The 15798-nt window shown below is 45.4% G+C and overlaps 2 protein-coding genes across 10 annotated transcripts in view; one reads left to right on the plus strand and one right to left on the minus strand.

The window, feature by feature from the left end:
- Positions 1-1744, minus strand: part of FER1L5 (fer-1 like family member 5) — a 67741-nt gene extending 65997 nt beyond the window's left edge. The window contains 1 exon segment of the mRNA XM_049856625.1: positions 1660-1744. Coding sequence (XP_049712582.1) covers positions 1660-1744 — 85 coding nt within the window.
- A 4445-nt stretch (positions 1745-6189) lies between these two features.
- The window catches only part of KANSL3 (KAT8 regulatory NSL complex subunit 3), a 64933-nt gene continuing 55324 nt past the window's right edge, over positions 6190-15798 (plus strand). For 6 of the 9 annotated variants that reach the window (XR_007513580.1, XM_049856457.1, XM_049856459.1 and 3 more), the window contains exons 1-3: positions 6492-7105; positions 7707-7972; positions 10846-11016. Coding sequence is in view for 8 of the 9 variants with exons in the window: in XM_049856457.1 (XP_049712414.1) it covers positions 7758-7972; positions 10846-11016 (386 nt within the window). In the remaining variant the exon portion in view is untranslated. Of the gene's footprint in view, positions 6231-6491; positions 7106-7706; positions 7973-10845; positions 11017-15798 lie in introns of those variants that run through there. The other 3 variants (XM_049856462.1, XM_049856464.1, XM_049856458.1) reach the window with 2 other exon arrangements.

The following is a 15798-nucleotide window of genomic DNA, read 5'->3' on the forward strand; positions in this document are numbered from 1 at the left end:
GGATTCCAGTACATGCTCTGAGAAAACTTCAAGTCTTCTTAGGCAGGTATGATATGGCACTGATTCTTTGCTAGGGGTTTCAAAGCTCTTTCTATAAGGGTGATGTCACCCTCTGTGACAGATAATGCCACGCATTTCCCAGTTTCTTTTTTTTCCTAGGTTCATCATTCCCAGGTGTCTTGAAGTCAGGTGAGACCGTGTGGCTTCTTCTGGCCAATGAGGCCTGGGAGGGATAGTCACCACTGCCAGGCCTGGCTCCTAAAATCTCCTATGAGATTCTCCATTCTCCCCACGTCCCACCTCCACCCTCACCATCCCCTGGCAGAAGGGTGCCAGGGTGACTTTGCAGGCACAAGTGGCAAGCAGGTGGTCCCGAAGCCACTGTTTGGAGGAGCCACTCATCCAGCAATATCCCTGCAGGACTTGCATGAGAAAGAGGCAAACGTTTATGGTGGTAAGCCACTGAGATTTAAGGATTTATTACTACAGTGAGGAAACTGCTAACCAAAAGGTCAGCAGTTCGGATCTATTAAACGCTCCTTAGAAATCCTATGAGGCAGTTCTACTCTGCCCTTTAGGGTTGCTATGGGTCAGACGGCAATAGGTTAGGTTTTTTTGTTTGGTACCACAGAAAAACCTAGTTTGGAAGCTTCCTACTTCATCCACTAAAGCCTCCCTCCCCCAGGAATATCTTTGACAGAGGACAGTTTGTCCTGCAAAAAAAAAAAAAAAAAGAAACAACTCTCGATTGCCAAATTACTTTGGGATTCTTCCCAGGAAAAGGATGTGAATATGTGTAAATTTGCGTGTGCCTCCAGGATTGTGAGAGAATGGATTTCCGTTGGTTTCAGCTACCCAGTTTGTGGTACTTTTTTACCTTGCCAAAGGAAACCAGTGCATGCTCTCAGCTCTTTTTTATATAAAGCTAAATAAATAAATAAATAAAACCCAAACCCATGGCTGTGGAGTATATTCAGACTCATAGTGACCCTATGGGACAGAGTAGAACTGCCCCCTAGGGTTTCCAAGGAACAGCTGGTAGATTCAAACTGCTGAATTTTTGTGTTAGCAGCCAAGCTCTTAACCACTGTGCCCCCAGGGCTCTCTTTATTATGTAGATATACTTAATCTCTCATAAATCCTTTCACCTCCTCCTTTGCCTTCTTTCCTAGACTTCCTTTTCCTTATCTGTAAACAATGAAGATAATAAAACTTGCCTTCTCCACCTTATGGAGCTGCTGTGAGGAACAAACGTGTTTGTGAAAAAAATCAACATGTTGATTGTAAAGCTCGTTCAGAAGTGATTGATATTATTGAGCAGTTATTACTAGAAACTGTACCAAATCCTCAGAGTAGTCCTACAAAGCAGATGCTCTTAACCCTCAGTTTATGGAACAGCCCTAGTTCATGGAAGCTTGAGAAATATTAGTCTTCTTTTTTTCCCACAGCCATTCTCTGGAAAAAATGGGAGGCAGATAAATCATAATAAGGGAAATAATAAAGACGATGTTTGTAAAGAACTGACGATGTCTACTTCATCTTTGTACCACACAGCACACCCTTTGCATAGTAAAGCATCAGTAAGTGTAGTTTTTCACTGAGTAAACCTGGCTTCTCGGGGCTGGCTCTTCTCTCCTCATTTGGGACCCTGGCTCTCACCTCTGAAGTAGATGGTGGCACAAGGCCTGGGTGGGGGGCTTTGGGGTGGGTCGATCTTGGCTGACTCCATGATAAGCTGCAGCATCTCCATGACTGTCTCCTCGCCTCCTTCCCTCTGGAGCTACAGCTTCCTTCTTGGAGCTCCTTTGTCCAAGGTTCTCCTTGGGTTCAAGGGGTGTGTGGAGCCCTTCATCGGCTGCTTAGCAACAGAAGAGGATGTCACACAGATGGGTGGGTCTTAGTTCTGGAGAAGAATCCAAGGGATTGAGAGGAGAAAGAAGTAACAGAGTCTGAAGCAAGTGACTTGAGGTGACTAGGTCTGTAGAAACAAAACAATTTGGCTTCTTTTAATTTCTTTTTTGTTTTCTGTCTTATTCTCACTGTCCTTCTGATTTAATGATCAGGTAGAAGGATAATGCTTCCTGTTTATGCAAGGAAGTTATCTGGAGTGCATCATTGTCAAAGTAAAAAAATTAGATGAGAAAAGAGGAGAAGCAAGGCTATTTGAGAAAAAAAAATCCAAAAAACACCCAGTGCCGTTGAGTCGATTCTGACTCAGAGTGACCCTATAGGACAGGGTAGAACTGCCCCATAGAGTTTACAAGGAGCACCTGGCGGATTTGAACCGCCGATCCTTTGGTTAGCAGCAGTAGCACTTAACCACTACGCCAGCAGGGTTTCCATCTGAGAAAAGGAATAGGGAAATTAGGGGCTGTTTCATTAATGCCTGTCTTAGTTATCTAGTGCTGCTATAACAGAAATACCACAAGTGGATGGCTTTAACAGAGAGAAGTTAATTTTCTCACAGTAAAGTAGGCTAAAAGTCCAAATTGAGGGTGTCGGTTCCAGGGAAAGGCTTTCTTTCTCTGTCAACCTTCTCATCCATCTCTTCCCAGACTGGGAGCTTCTCTGCTCAGGGACTGGGGTCCAGAGGACACACTTTGCTCTGCACTGCTTTCTTGGTGGTATGAAGTACCCTACCCCGTTTCTCTTTCTTTTATATCACAAGAGATTGTCTCAAGACACAACCCAGTCTTACAGATTGAGTTCTGCGTCACTAACGCAGCTGCCGCCCATCCTCCCTCATTAACATCATAGGGGCAAGATTTACAACATATAGGAAAATCACACAATACTGGAAAGGAAATCATGGCCCAGCCCCATCGATACACACATTTTTTGAGGGGGACATAATTTAATACATGACAATGCCACAAGGGAAGTTCTTCCTAATATGAAAGCAAAATATTTGGGTCTCCTTTTTTTTCTAAAGAAAGCCTAGGATCAGTGTCTTCTTAGCCATCTAGTGCTTCTATAACAAATACCACAAGTAGATGGCTTTAACAGAGAGAAGTTTACTCTCTCACAGTTTGGTGGGCTAGAAGTCTGAATTCAGGGTGTCGGCTCCAGGGGCAGGCTTTCTCTCTCTCTCAGCTCTGGAGGAGTGTCCTTGTCATCGGTCTTCCCCTGGTCTGGGAGCATCTCAGCGCAGGAAGCTCGGGCCCAAAGGACGCCCTGTGCTCCAGGCGCTGCTTTCTTGGTGGTATGAGGCTGCCAACTCTCCGCCAGCTTCTCTTTCCTTATCTCTTGAGAGATAAAAGGTGGTGCCAGCCACACCCCAGGGAAACTCCTTTTATATTGCATCAGGGATGTGACCCTAATCCTCTCTAACATAAAATTATAATCACAAAATGGAGGACAGCCACAGAATACTGGGAATTATGGCCTAACCAAGTTAATACACACATTTTTGGGCGGATATAATTCAATCCATGATAGCCCCTGACTTGGAGGATCTCTACACAAAACACAGTCTAGGAAAGTTGACACCACAGAGCAGCCTGTGACTAGTGCCAAGATTCTGGATAGGACTGCCGGAGCCCTGCAGGCTCTCGCCTTGGTCCACTGCTCCAGCGTCACCTCTCCTGTTGACCACTGCTCCCTGGCTGCGCCACCCTGGCTTTTTCTTTCTTTCCCTCTTTTTTTTTCCTTTAATTTTATCACGCTCCCTTCTGCCTCGTGGCCTTTGTTTTGTCTTGCTGCCCCTTCTCTTGGAGAGCTTCTCTGCCCGTTTCCTGCCATGTCGCCTCACTGTCCTCTTTGGTTTCAGCTTCAGTTTCACCTTCACAGGCCCACCCTTCCCATCTCCCAGCCAAGGCTGGTTCAGTGTTCTGCACGCTCTCATCACTTCACACCCTTCCTCATAGTAGCAGGCATGGCGGGGAGTGGAGTTGTGAGGGGTTAAAAGCCTGGGCTCTGGCGCCAGACTGCCGCTCACTAGCTGTGTGACCTTGGGCAAAATACTTTACGCCTCTGGAAATGACTGTAATAACGAAACCAGACACCACTGAGTCTATCCCAACCGTGGACACCCCACGTGTGCAGAGTAGAACGTGGCTCCCTAGGGTTTTCAATGGCTGATATTTTGGAAGTAGCTCACCAGGCGTTTCTTCCCAGGAGTCTCTGGATTGGTTCGAACTGCCAGCGTTTTGGTTAGTAGCCACTTATCTGTTTGAAGCACCCAGAAGCTCCAATGACTACAAGAGAACCTAGTATATGAACTTGTTGAGAGGATTAAGTGAAGTAAGTCATTTATGTGCTTATTGTTGTAGTTGTGTGCTGTCGAGTCAATTCCAACTCATAGGGATTGTTATGGATTGAACCATGCTCCCAAAAATAAGGGTCAACTTGGCTAGGCCATGATTTTCAGTATTGTGTGGTTGTCCTCCATTTTGTGATCTGATGTAATTATCCTATGTGTTGCAAATCCTAACCTCTATTATGTTAATGAGGCAGGACACAACCTACAGGATTAGGCTGTATTTTGAGTCAATCTCTTCTGAGACAGGAAACCCTGGTGGCGTAGTGGTTAAGTGCTACTGCTGCTAACCAAAAGCTCAGCAGTTCAAATCCTCCAGGCGCTCCTTGGAAACTCTACGGGGCGGTTCTACTCTGTCCTGTAGGGTCGCTATAAGTCGGAATCGACTCAACGGCACTGGGTTCTTTTGAGATATAAAAGAGAGAAGCGAGCAGAGTGGAGAGGGATTTCATTATCACCAAGCAAGGAGAGCTGGGAGTGGAGCGCATCTTTTGGACTCAGGGTCCCTGTGCTGAGAAACTCCTTGAAGAGGGGAAGATTGATGACAAGCATTTTCCTTCAGATCTGACAGATAGAGAAAGCCCTTCCCTGGAACTGGCACCGTAAATTCAGACTTCTAGCTTCCTAGACTGTGAGAGAATAAATTTGTTTGTTAATACCATCCATTTGTGGTATTTCTGTTATAGCAACACTAGATAACTAAGATACTGGCTGTCATGGATTGAATTGTATTCCCCAAAAATATGTGTATCAGTTTGGCTAAGCCATGATTCTCAGTATTGGGTGGTTGCCTACCATTTTGTCATCTGGTGTGATTTTCCTATGTGTTGCAAGTCCTACTCTATGATATTAATGTGGTGGGATAGGCAGCAGTTATGTTAATGAGGCAGGGCTCAATCTACCAGATTGGATGGTGTCTTGAGCCAATCTCTTTTGAGATATACAAGATAGAAGCAAGCAGAGTGACAAGGGGACCTCATACAACCAAGAAGGCAGCGCTGGGAGCAGAGCTCGTCCGAGGGACCTGGGGTTCCTGCGAGGAGTAGCTACTACACCAGGGGAAGGCTGATCGCAAGGACCTTCCTCCAGAGCCGACAGACAGAAAGCCTTCCCCTGCAGCTGATGCCCTGATTTTGGGCTTCTAGCCTACTGGACTGTGAGAAAATAAATTTCTCTTTGTTAAAGCCACCCAACCATGCTATTTCTGTTATAGTGACACTAGATAAATAAGACACTGGCATTTGGAAATATTCAAATAAATGAGTTATTTTTTGGGTGGAAACAGTTTGTGATGCACTTCCTGGGCCCTGGGACTTATATGTACCATGTGTGATGCGCTTCATGGAACATGGGACCCATATGACACGCTTGCATTAGTCACCTCCCTGATGATATCTTTTATAAAGTTCTCATCTCCCTGAAAACAGTTTGTGATGCCCTCCCTGGGTCATGAGACTGACAATACTGTGTTCATGATGTACTTCACAGAATATGGGATCCATTTTTTTTTATGGAGCAGGGGTTAAGAGTTACAGCTGCTAACCAAATGGCTGGTAGTTCGAATCCATCAGTTACTCCTTGGAAACCCCATGGGGCAGTTATACTCTGTCCTGTGATGTCACTACGAGTAGGAATCAAATCCATGGCAATGGGTTTTTTTTGTTTTTGTTTTTTACTGCCTGCTTGCAATTGGCACCACATTTTCCCAAATAACAAAAACTACCAACAATGATTCAGCACCCATTCCATTAGTAAAAAAGCAAGGCATCCCCGAAAAATTCCAAAAAAAAAAAAAAGTCTTTAAAGGGCCATGTCGCTGGCGTTCCACCGTTTCCGAGTTTTCCTGCTCACCGGCCCTCCCTTCCCGGGAGGAGATCCGTTCCGCATTTTACGCGGCGCCCGACGTGGAGGCGGTAACGCGCACGCGCACTGGGGTCCGGCCCGGGCCGAGCGCGCGGCCCGACGACTGCGGGTGAGGGAAGGGTCGGCGCCGGCGGGGCGGCTGCCGCGGGGGTCGCGGGCGGCGGCTTCTCGGGTCCTGCGGGGCGCGGGGCGGGGGCCGTGGGTTGGAGCCGCGCCCCACTGGCAGAGGCCGGACGGGGTGTTGCGTGGGGGCCGCACTTGGGCCGGCGACGCGGGCGCCGAACCGGGCCGGGGGGCGGGAGGGGGTCCAGGCGGCTCCTGGTCGTGGCGAACTCGGGGTGACCTTGGCCGAGTCGCTTCATCCTGCTCTGTCTACTAGAGGGGCCTTTTTGAGGTCCAGTGTGTACTAGGAGTACTGGGGGTACCGGGAGTACTAGGGATACCAGGGACACTAGGGGTACCAGGAGTATCGGGGTACCGGGAGTAAGTACTAGGGGTACCAAGAGTGTTAGGGATACTGGGTGTACCACGAACATTAGGGGTACCAGGAGTACTAGGGATACCAGCGACGCTAGGGGTACTGGAGTATTAGGGGTATCGAGTATTAGGGATACTAGGTGTACCAGAAACATTAGGGGTACTTGGAGTACCAGGAGTATTAGGGGTATGGGAGTATTAGGGGGATCAAGAGTATTAGGGATACTAGGGGTACCAGGAACATTAGGGGTACCAGGAGTACCAGGGGTACTAGGCCATCTGCCAGTACTACCTCAGGCCCAGGATACAGGGAAAGGTCTTTCTAGAATGTCAATTCCTTATAGGCTTTTGGAGGCAGCTCTCCTTTTTATATTTTAAAAACTTTTGAGGTGAAGTAGTCACCGAACTTTTAAGGTAACACCAGAGCTCACCGAGGAACTTGAGCCCTTGCTGGGATTAGCAACCTCGAGCCAGACGAGGGGCGCTCACCTGTAGCTGTGTAGTCAGGTACTTGCTGGACCCTTAGCTTCTGAAGAATTAATATTTGTGATTTCTTTTGTTTGAAAACCTTTCCCAGCCATCACGAGGGAAAATAGCGATGGTGGCCCAGCACTGTTAGTGTCTGCCGTGTGCGGTCATTGTGAACAGTGGAGTCACTTGGCTTTCCAGTTAGCAGGTTGCGCAGAGATTGAGTGTGGAGGTGCTCATGGTGCCAGAGTCTTTCATGGGGGTGGGGTGAGATCTCAGGAGCCCTCCCTATGGTGGGCACGGGTCTGCTGTATGATAGATAATTATGACCAATAAACCTAAACCAGACCTGCTGCCGTCGAGTCAATTCCGACTCGTAGAGACCCAATAGGGCAGAGTAGAACTGCCCCATAAGGCTTCCAGGTCTGTAATCTTTACAGAAGCAGACTGCTGCATCTTTCTCCCATGGAGTGGCTGGTGGGCTCTGACCGGCCACCTTTTGGTTAGCAGCCGAGCACTTTAACCACTGTGCTGCCAGGGCTAGGTAGAAGGTCACAAAAGTAAGAAATGCATGGGATGTTTTAGGTTGGGACAAATGTAGAATATATGAATTGACTTAAACTGCACCTTTTCACTGCAGGTGGCTTTGCGTGCAATTACTCATGCTCTGAATTGCGGTCCCGAAACTGACATGGCCCACCGGGGTGGGGAGAGGGACTTCCAGACTTCTGCACGGCGCATGGGCACCTCACTGCTCTTCCAGCTTTCAGTGCACGAGAGGGAGCTGGACCTGGTTTTCCTGGATCACAGCTATGCCAAGCCGTGGAGTGCCCACCCAGATGCCAGTAGTGCCCGCCCCACCCGCATGCTCTTTGTTACTCCCCGGAGGCAGCACGAAAGTACCATGTGAGTTTGGGCTTCTCTCCTGAGGGCGGTGCCCTGACTGGGCAGTCATCACATGGTGGGGATTAGAGAGGATTTTCTTGGGGATGATGTGGGGAGATTGTGTGAGGACTTGGGTGTTTAATTCAGGCATCTCTATTGAGCAACGGAAGGGTATCAGGCCTAACCTAAATGTGGACATGTGGACGTTTGCGTACGAGGGATGTGGTTATCAGTGCCGCGGTCCCCTGGTGGTATGCATTTTAGAGGACAGAGGTAGGAAAGCAAGATATTCAAAGGAAAACAGAAAACCAGTTCCATTCAGATGGCAGGACTTGTATGGATAGAAGGGATGAAAGAGGATTATTTAACTGGTGAAGAGGAAAACTGAGCCAATTTAAAAAATTACCACACAGGATCAGACCCCTACTCCTTTGAGTCCAGTGCTCTGGTTTGCCCCGACAGTGGCACCAACAGCCTTTTTATGGTAATCCATTTTGCTTTTCCTGGCTTCACAAGCCAAAGGTGAGGAAATCCCGAAGACATTGCCTTCTTTCTTAGTAGCCTGTTGTAAAATGCTACCCATGGGTTGCTTAATCTAAACTCTTCTTAGGTCTAATATTTTCAGCTGGCCTACATTACAGGGTAAGGAATTTTTATAGTTTTCTACTTGATATGTAATATAATTACTTTTCGCCTAAGTAAATTTCTTTGGCAAATCTTTGAGCTTCGAGGAGTTCAAATATCTTATATTTCAAGATTTGTTACGTTCTGTTTTGACGACCAAATCATGTCCTTAATACTATATAAACTTTTTGGAAGAGTTGTAATTTTTTTTTTTTTCGTTTGACCCAATGTTTAATCTTTCCTTAAGCCAGAGGCTTTGGGTTTGTTGGAGGCAATAGATCATGTATTCTGCTTCTTTAGGCCCCCCACCTCCCATGTAACCTTAATACACACACGTCGTGTATGCATGTGTATGCATGTATTAAACGTGTAGGATGGTGATTTTTATTTTACTTCCCGATGAGGGCTGCATTATGTTGATTTTTTTGTTGTTGTTGTACAGGGCACTGGGTTTGTACCTTTAAGGAATAATCTGGCAAAATCATGATGTCTCTCACCTAGGGCGTAACCAAAAGCTCAGTTAAACAGAATTTGAAATCTTTCTCTCTTAAAAAAAAAAAAACCACTGCCATCGAGCCGATTCCGACTCATAGCGACCCTATAGGACAGAGTAGAACTGCCCCATAATTTTCTCTTGGCTATGTATTAATTGTTCTTGCTGATACCAAAATTCCATGTCCATATCTGATGACGTTTTCTTAAGGTGAGGTTCTGTGGGTTGGTATTTTAGTACTTGGGTAATTCTTTTTTGAAAGCAGGCCCTGTCTCAGTGGATAGGTCCTGAGAGCAGATGTTTGGTGTTTTCTAGGAGGGCCCCTGTAGCTGGAACATGGCTGTGATGGGGGGTAAGTGGGAGGTCAGGGAGGAGTTGGCAGAGTTGCCTCAGGTAGGAATTTGATCCCAAGAGTGTAAGAAGTCATTGAAGGATTTTAAACTAGACGTCCAATTTATATTTTTAAAAGATCACTTTGGACTTTTGTTGAATAGGTTATAGGAGTGCAGGAATAGAACTCAGGAGATAGCTCAGAGGCCATTGAAGTTGTCCAGGTCAGAGGTTAGGATAGCTCGGACTGTGGTAGGAGCAGTGCAGATGGAGAAAAATGAGTGGCATTGAGATAAATGCCCTAGGGAGCGCCGGCAGGACCAGCTGTGGTGAATTAGAAGGAGGGACCAGGTTACGGGTAAAGTGAAATCAGGATGACGCAGATTTCTGGCTTGAGCAGCTGAGAGTGGTGGTGTCATGGGTTGGGGAAGACTGAGGGAGGACAGGGTTTGGGATGGTGAAATCAGAGCTCTCTTTCAGGCATGCATTTCAGAGTGCTTAGCCCAGTGTCTGGCAGAGAGAAGATAATCAGCTCTCTGGCCCACTTCACTTCATAGTGCTGTCATTATTCCAGTCACTGGGGGTGGTTGCAATGAGATCATCAAGGTCAAAAAGCTAAAGTGATGTTTGGTGGACAGCCATAGACCAGTTTGGAATAGTATTTTGGGGAGGAGTGACAAAGACAGTTGGTGCATGGGGAAGGACCCTCATGGCACTAGGGTTTCATTAACAGCTTTTTAAAATATGAAAAATCCTTCAGGTGTCCATTTGTATGTTTTTGTTTTAGGCTCCTTGCAAAATGAGTTAAATAGCTGAAGTGTATGGGTTCCATGTGACCTGTCTTCAACAATCACAGGCTTTTACAAGCTTGTAGTTAAACGGACTAATGAAAGGGAACATTTGTGAGAATACATTAAAACTCTAGACCAGCACTGTCCAGCAGAAGAACTCTGCAATGATGGAGGTGTCCTATGTGCCGTTCGGCGTGGTAGCTGTCAGCCACGGGTGGTTATCCAGCGCGTGAAATGTGACTGGTGCCACCGAGGAACTGAATTACATGTTTTAGTTAATTTTTATCAGCTTAAAGTTACATTTAAATAGTCGTTTGTGGATTATAGCTACTATATTGGACAGCACAGGTCTAGACAGTCAACTGTTTGCTTTTGGAATTCTGTATGTCTTTTTTTTTTTTAGACAGATTTCTGTTAGATTTTGCTAAGACTCATTTTTAAATGACTGAATTGCTCCAACACACATCAGCATGTCAGAGAGGGTAGAGATCTAGGCAAGTGTGGGAAACGTGACTTTGGATCAAAATATTCTTGTGGATATAATTACATATGCAGAATTTAAAGCCGGCTATATTTTTTGGCAGCCAGATGATGGATAAACACCTGTGTTGTGTGAAGTATGTGTGGTCTGGTCCTATCTCCTCACCTGTTTACAGTGAATCAGACGTCCCGATTGATGTAGAGACGGTCACGTCAACCCCTGTGCCACTCTATGACAACCAGAAGGCACGCAGCGTGATGAACGAGTGTGAACGTCACGTCATCTTCGCCAGGACCGATGCTGATGCTCCTCCCCCGCCGGAGGACTGGGAGGATCACGTCAACAGGTAGCCTGCTCACGGGATAGTTGGGGCTGACGGACGGCGCCTTGATGTGTTTCCACCGTCATCTTCTCTCAGGCAGTTACTGGGAGCTTCTTTTGTTTGCAGCCATGCAAGCCAGACGGTTCTCCTAACTCTCAGCGTAGTGACTCTCAGCTTGCTCTTCTCTGAGCTCCTTGAGAGCAGGGTTTGTATCTCAGCCATCTTTGTATCATCAACACCTAGGACACTGCCTGGCACATAGTAGGCATATAATAAATGTTTGTTGAATAAAAAAGTGAGTAAAATTTGATAGGTGTGACTAGCTCCATGGCTTATATAGTATAAGTTACGATAGAGGGGTCACTCAGACTCCAAAAATGAATGTTAAATATATGAGCCTTTGTAAGATGTTGTTTTTAGGCTCTGTAACCGAGGATAGAGAAGATGTTTGGAGTCACATGAAAAGCCAACAGATAATTACTTAAGTGGTTTTAAAAAATAGATTTCACAAACTATGGTCTTGAGGGGATACCTGTTTGTTTTCTTTAGTTGTTGGCTAGTTGTGTTCCCGTGCTGACTGCCGCCCCCAGGGATTCAGCCTTCCTCTCCAGGTCGTTTTTGTGTTGTACACTTAGCAAACATTCCTTTCTTTCTTCGTGGGCCTATCTGACAGCTTTGTATTCACGCACATACATTTTACCTGTCTAACGTGTACCATTCAGTGGTTTGTCATATATTTACAGAGCTGTACAACTATCACCACAATCAATTTGATAACATTTTCATCACCCCAAAGAAACTCTGTACCTGTTATCAGCCACTCTCCATTTCCTCCCCATGCCCCCAGCCCTAGGCAACCACCAGTCTCCTTCTGTCTATGTATTTCCCTCTTCTGGATGTTTCTTACAAATGGAATCATACGCAGCCTTTTGTGATTGGCGTCTTTCACTTTGCATAATGTTGTCAAGGTCCATCTGTGTCATCACACAGATCAGTACTTCATTCCTTTTTAGTGCCAAATAATATGCCATTGTGTGGGTATACAGTGAAACCTGTGAGAGCCGGAATTCCACAGGACTGCCTTGTTTTTCCAGATCTTGCAAGTTTTCCACCTTTGACTGGTGCGGTCTTACCACTGTGCCGTCACTCGTTATTAGTGGAAAATATTGGAGTTTTCCTTCTCTGACAGGCTTCTGCCTTACACATGTTCCGGCCTCCACAGGTTTTACTGTAGGGCATTTTGTTTATCCGTTTACCAGTTGATGGATGTTTGGATTTTTTTGGCTATATGAATACTGCTGCTTTGACCATTCATGAACATCCATTTTTCTGGGATATGCATATCTAGGGGTGGAATTGCTGGGTCCTGAGGTTGAGCGTTCTGCTAACCAAAAGGTCAGCAATTTGAATGCACCAGCTGCTCCTTGGAAACTCCGTGGGACAGTTCTACTCTGTCCTAGAGTCGCTATGAGTTGGAATCAACTTGGCGGCAGTGGGTTTGAGTTTTTTTTTGTGGTAACTCTGTGTTTAACTTTTTGAGAAACTTCCAGATTGTTTTCCAAGTTGACTGCACCATTTGCTTTGCCACCAGCGGTGCCTGAGGGTCCCAGTGTCTCCGTATCCTTGCCGATGCTTGTCTTTTTATTATAACCATTCTGGGGGGTGAGTACTATCTCACTGTGGTTTTGATTTGTATTTCCCTGATGGCAGTTTATTTACTTTTTTCTGCTGTGTGTGTAAATGCTAAGATGTTTACATCAGAAGTTGGTATGTAATAAATTTGCCATAATATTGGAGAGCCATTGTTTTACAATAGTCGAAAAGAGAGAGAGTTTGTTAGGAATGAGAGTAGGAAGGTTTGAGGCATTTGGCTTGATTTATGAGTCTAGTTGGAAGTGAGGAATGAGACTGTGCAGGGGTGCTAATGTGGTCAAGATAGTAGCTGTCAAAGCAGGAACACCTTGGCTTAAGGGCTTATGAAGAAGTTGGTTGGAGTCTTGAATAGAATTGGGGTTGATGTAATAATCCTAAGAAGCTCCAGAGCTTCAGATAAAGAGGAAAACTGCTCTTTATCAACCACTGGAATATTGCCACAGTCAGTGAATTCAGCAAAAGGGTTTATTATCGTTGTCGCAGCTAGTAATAATAATAAAATAATCACAGTGGTGGTAACGAGAAAGAACTACCATTACTGGGAGTTTTCTAGATGCCGGGCATTGTGCTAAGTGCTTCATACGGATCATCTCGCGGTTGTCATGGTAACTCTTGAAGGTATATGCTCCCTTCATCTGTATTTTACTGATGAGGAAGCTGGGCTCAGAGAGTTGAAGAAACTTTAGTTAGGACGTCATGGAGCACGGTTTTATTCAGACCAAGCGACCTGACCTCAGAGCCCAGGCAGTGTTCTTGACTCCTGTACCTTCTGTAGCAAAAGGAGAGTCAGTCCAGTTAAGTGGTAGCTGACCAGAGCGGCGTCCTAGGCTGTCTGTGCCTTTGTGGTGTGGCCCATTGCCTTGTCTTCAGTTTGCAATTTTAGAAAGAACACAGGAGAACTGCATGACATTTTTTATTAGCTTACTTATGGTCATGGTCAAAAGATTTTTAGAGACTATCCATACATGCTTATCAAAGTCATCAGAGACTTTAATAACATGTAAGAATACCAGTTTTCTTAATTTATAAGGAGAGAGATAACTGCAAAGCAGACGAGAACACTGGGGTGGCCCGGCCAGACCATGCCATTGCCCGCAACATGTCTGGGAGGCCATTCTCTTCCAGAAGTGGACGTGTGAGTGGAGGGTCTGCGCAGGAGGCGCCATCCTCCAGCGCCTGGGTGGATGCACCTATTTTTCCTCTAGGCAGGATGGGTCCACAGAGTGGGCCAGAGCACCCTGTCAGCTTCCTGGTCCTGCAGGGAAACACTGACAGATTCTTGTCTTTGACTTGTCTTTCTCCAGTCTCCATGTGGACCTCCGTCCTTCTGTTCTGATATTGCCACAGATTGATACGATTAATTAGAGCTCAGTTTATCTCAGATTATATGTGTTTTCATGTCTGATGAGATTTTGGAGGCGTCCGTCTCTCATTAGCAACAGGCTTACAAACCGTCTTTTCAGGTAGGTCACTTCTGCACATAGGTAATTTCATTATTTGGTGATACTTACAGGGTCAGTTTCAAAAGTCACCATTTTATGACCTTGCCCCCAATTCTAGAGCTGCAGCCCGTTTGGCGCTTATAATTCCCTCTGCTTTAATTACAATCATCTGGTTGCCATTCGCTCCTTTGACTTGATTGTTAAATTGCTGCTTCCATTCTTCCTGTGTAAAATCATGTAAAATTACAGTTTCCCACTTCGGGAACTCCTTGTACTATAGGATAGCTCCCTAGAAATCTGTATTTTTCCCAGGGAGCTTACTGATCTCTCTTTATCTATGGGATCAGAAATTTAATTTCCTTTGTTGGGGCTCCCCTCTGCCTCCCGCCCTTGAATGATTTCAGTAGAAGCTGCCTTCAGAGAACTTTTTGTGTATAGAAAATTAACCGCGCCCCCCAGCTGACTTTCTTTAGTAGTTCCTGTTATTTCATAAAACAGTTTAAATATTTCTCTCTACCTGATTTAATTGTGTATATCAAGGGTTGGCAAACTGTAGCCCTTGGGCCAAATCCCGCCCATTGCTTTGTTTTTGTGTGACCTGAAAGCTAAGAAAAGTTTTTACATTCTTAAGTTGTTGAAAAAAAATGAGGAGTGCTGTTTGGCAACACAGGCCATGCCCGTGTCACGCCTGTGAGTAAGTCTTGGTGGAGGCCAGCGACGCCCGTCCGTCCTCCGCCGGTGCGCTGTCTGCCGCTGCTTTGGGGTTGTAGCCGCAGAGCACACTAGTCGTGATGGATGGAGACTCTGTGGCCCCAGACTTGAATACTCACTGCCTGGCCCTCTGTAGGAGAAGTGTGCCGGCTTGTGGTCTACGTAATGTCCTTGTGTCCTCATGCCACTGTCCTACGACTCGGGTAATATGTGAAAACGATCTGAATTTACTGGCACAGTAATGTAGTCCTAAAAAAGGTGGACCAGTTCTGTTTTTGTCCCCAAATGTTTGTCAGAAGCCAACGTTCATTAGATGCACAGCTTTTGAAAGACATTTAATAAACTATTCCTGACACATGATACTTCCCAGCCTTGCTCCAGTGGATTTTAGGACATTTGCCACATTTTAGTAAAGAAGCCAGTGTTTTAAAATAGGCCATCTGATCTTAGAAATTAGAACTTCTGCATTCCAGCCCCCCAGAAAATTATTCTCCTATTCTAAACTTTCTGTGGTTATCTCTCTCAATATTGTATATATCTATAGATATATAAATCATAGGTTGGATGTTTGAAATTCTGAGTCCAAAATCTTTATGAGCTGTTTATGTTCCTCCGTCCCTCTCTCTGTCTGTCTCTCTCTCCTACTTAGTCCTAGTGCTTAAACAAAGGATTTTATGATCTGAAAAGACTGTGACCTGTTCATTCTCTCTGATGTTTTTTGTCTTTCCTGAATTCTTAGTTTTTTTTTTAAATCCTTTAGACCTTTTAATATCAAATTAGTTTCTTTTGAAGCAGTATCACAGGAAGAATGAGTAGCTTTGAAAACACCAGACTTTGTTAGGACCAGTGTAGAAATCTGCCTGCTTTGAATAGGACGGGCCAGAGACAAGAATACCATTCAGGTTCAGTTCGAACCTGGAAAACATAGGATTATCTGATCTCATCTAAGAAATGAAGAAAAAGCATTTTTGTACTCATGAAAATTGAATAGGCTTAGATG

This window comes from Elephas maximus, chromosome 17, assembly GCF_024166365.1.
Source record: "Elephas maximus indicus isolate mEleMax1 chromosome 17, mEleMax1 primary haplotype, whole genome shotgun sequence".
NCBI lineage: Eukaryota > Metazoa > Chordata > Mammalia > Proboscidea > Elephantidae > Elephas > Elephas maximus.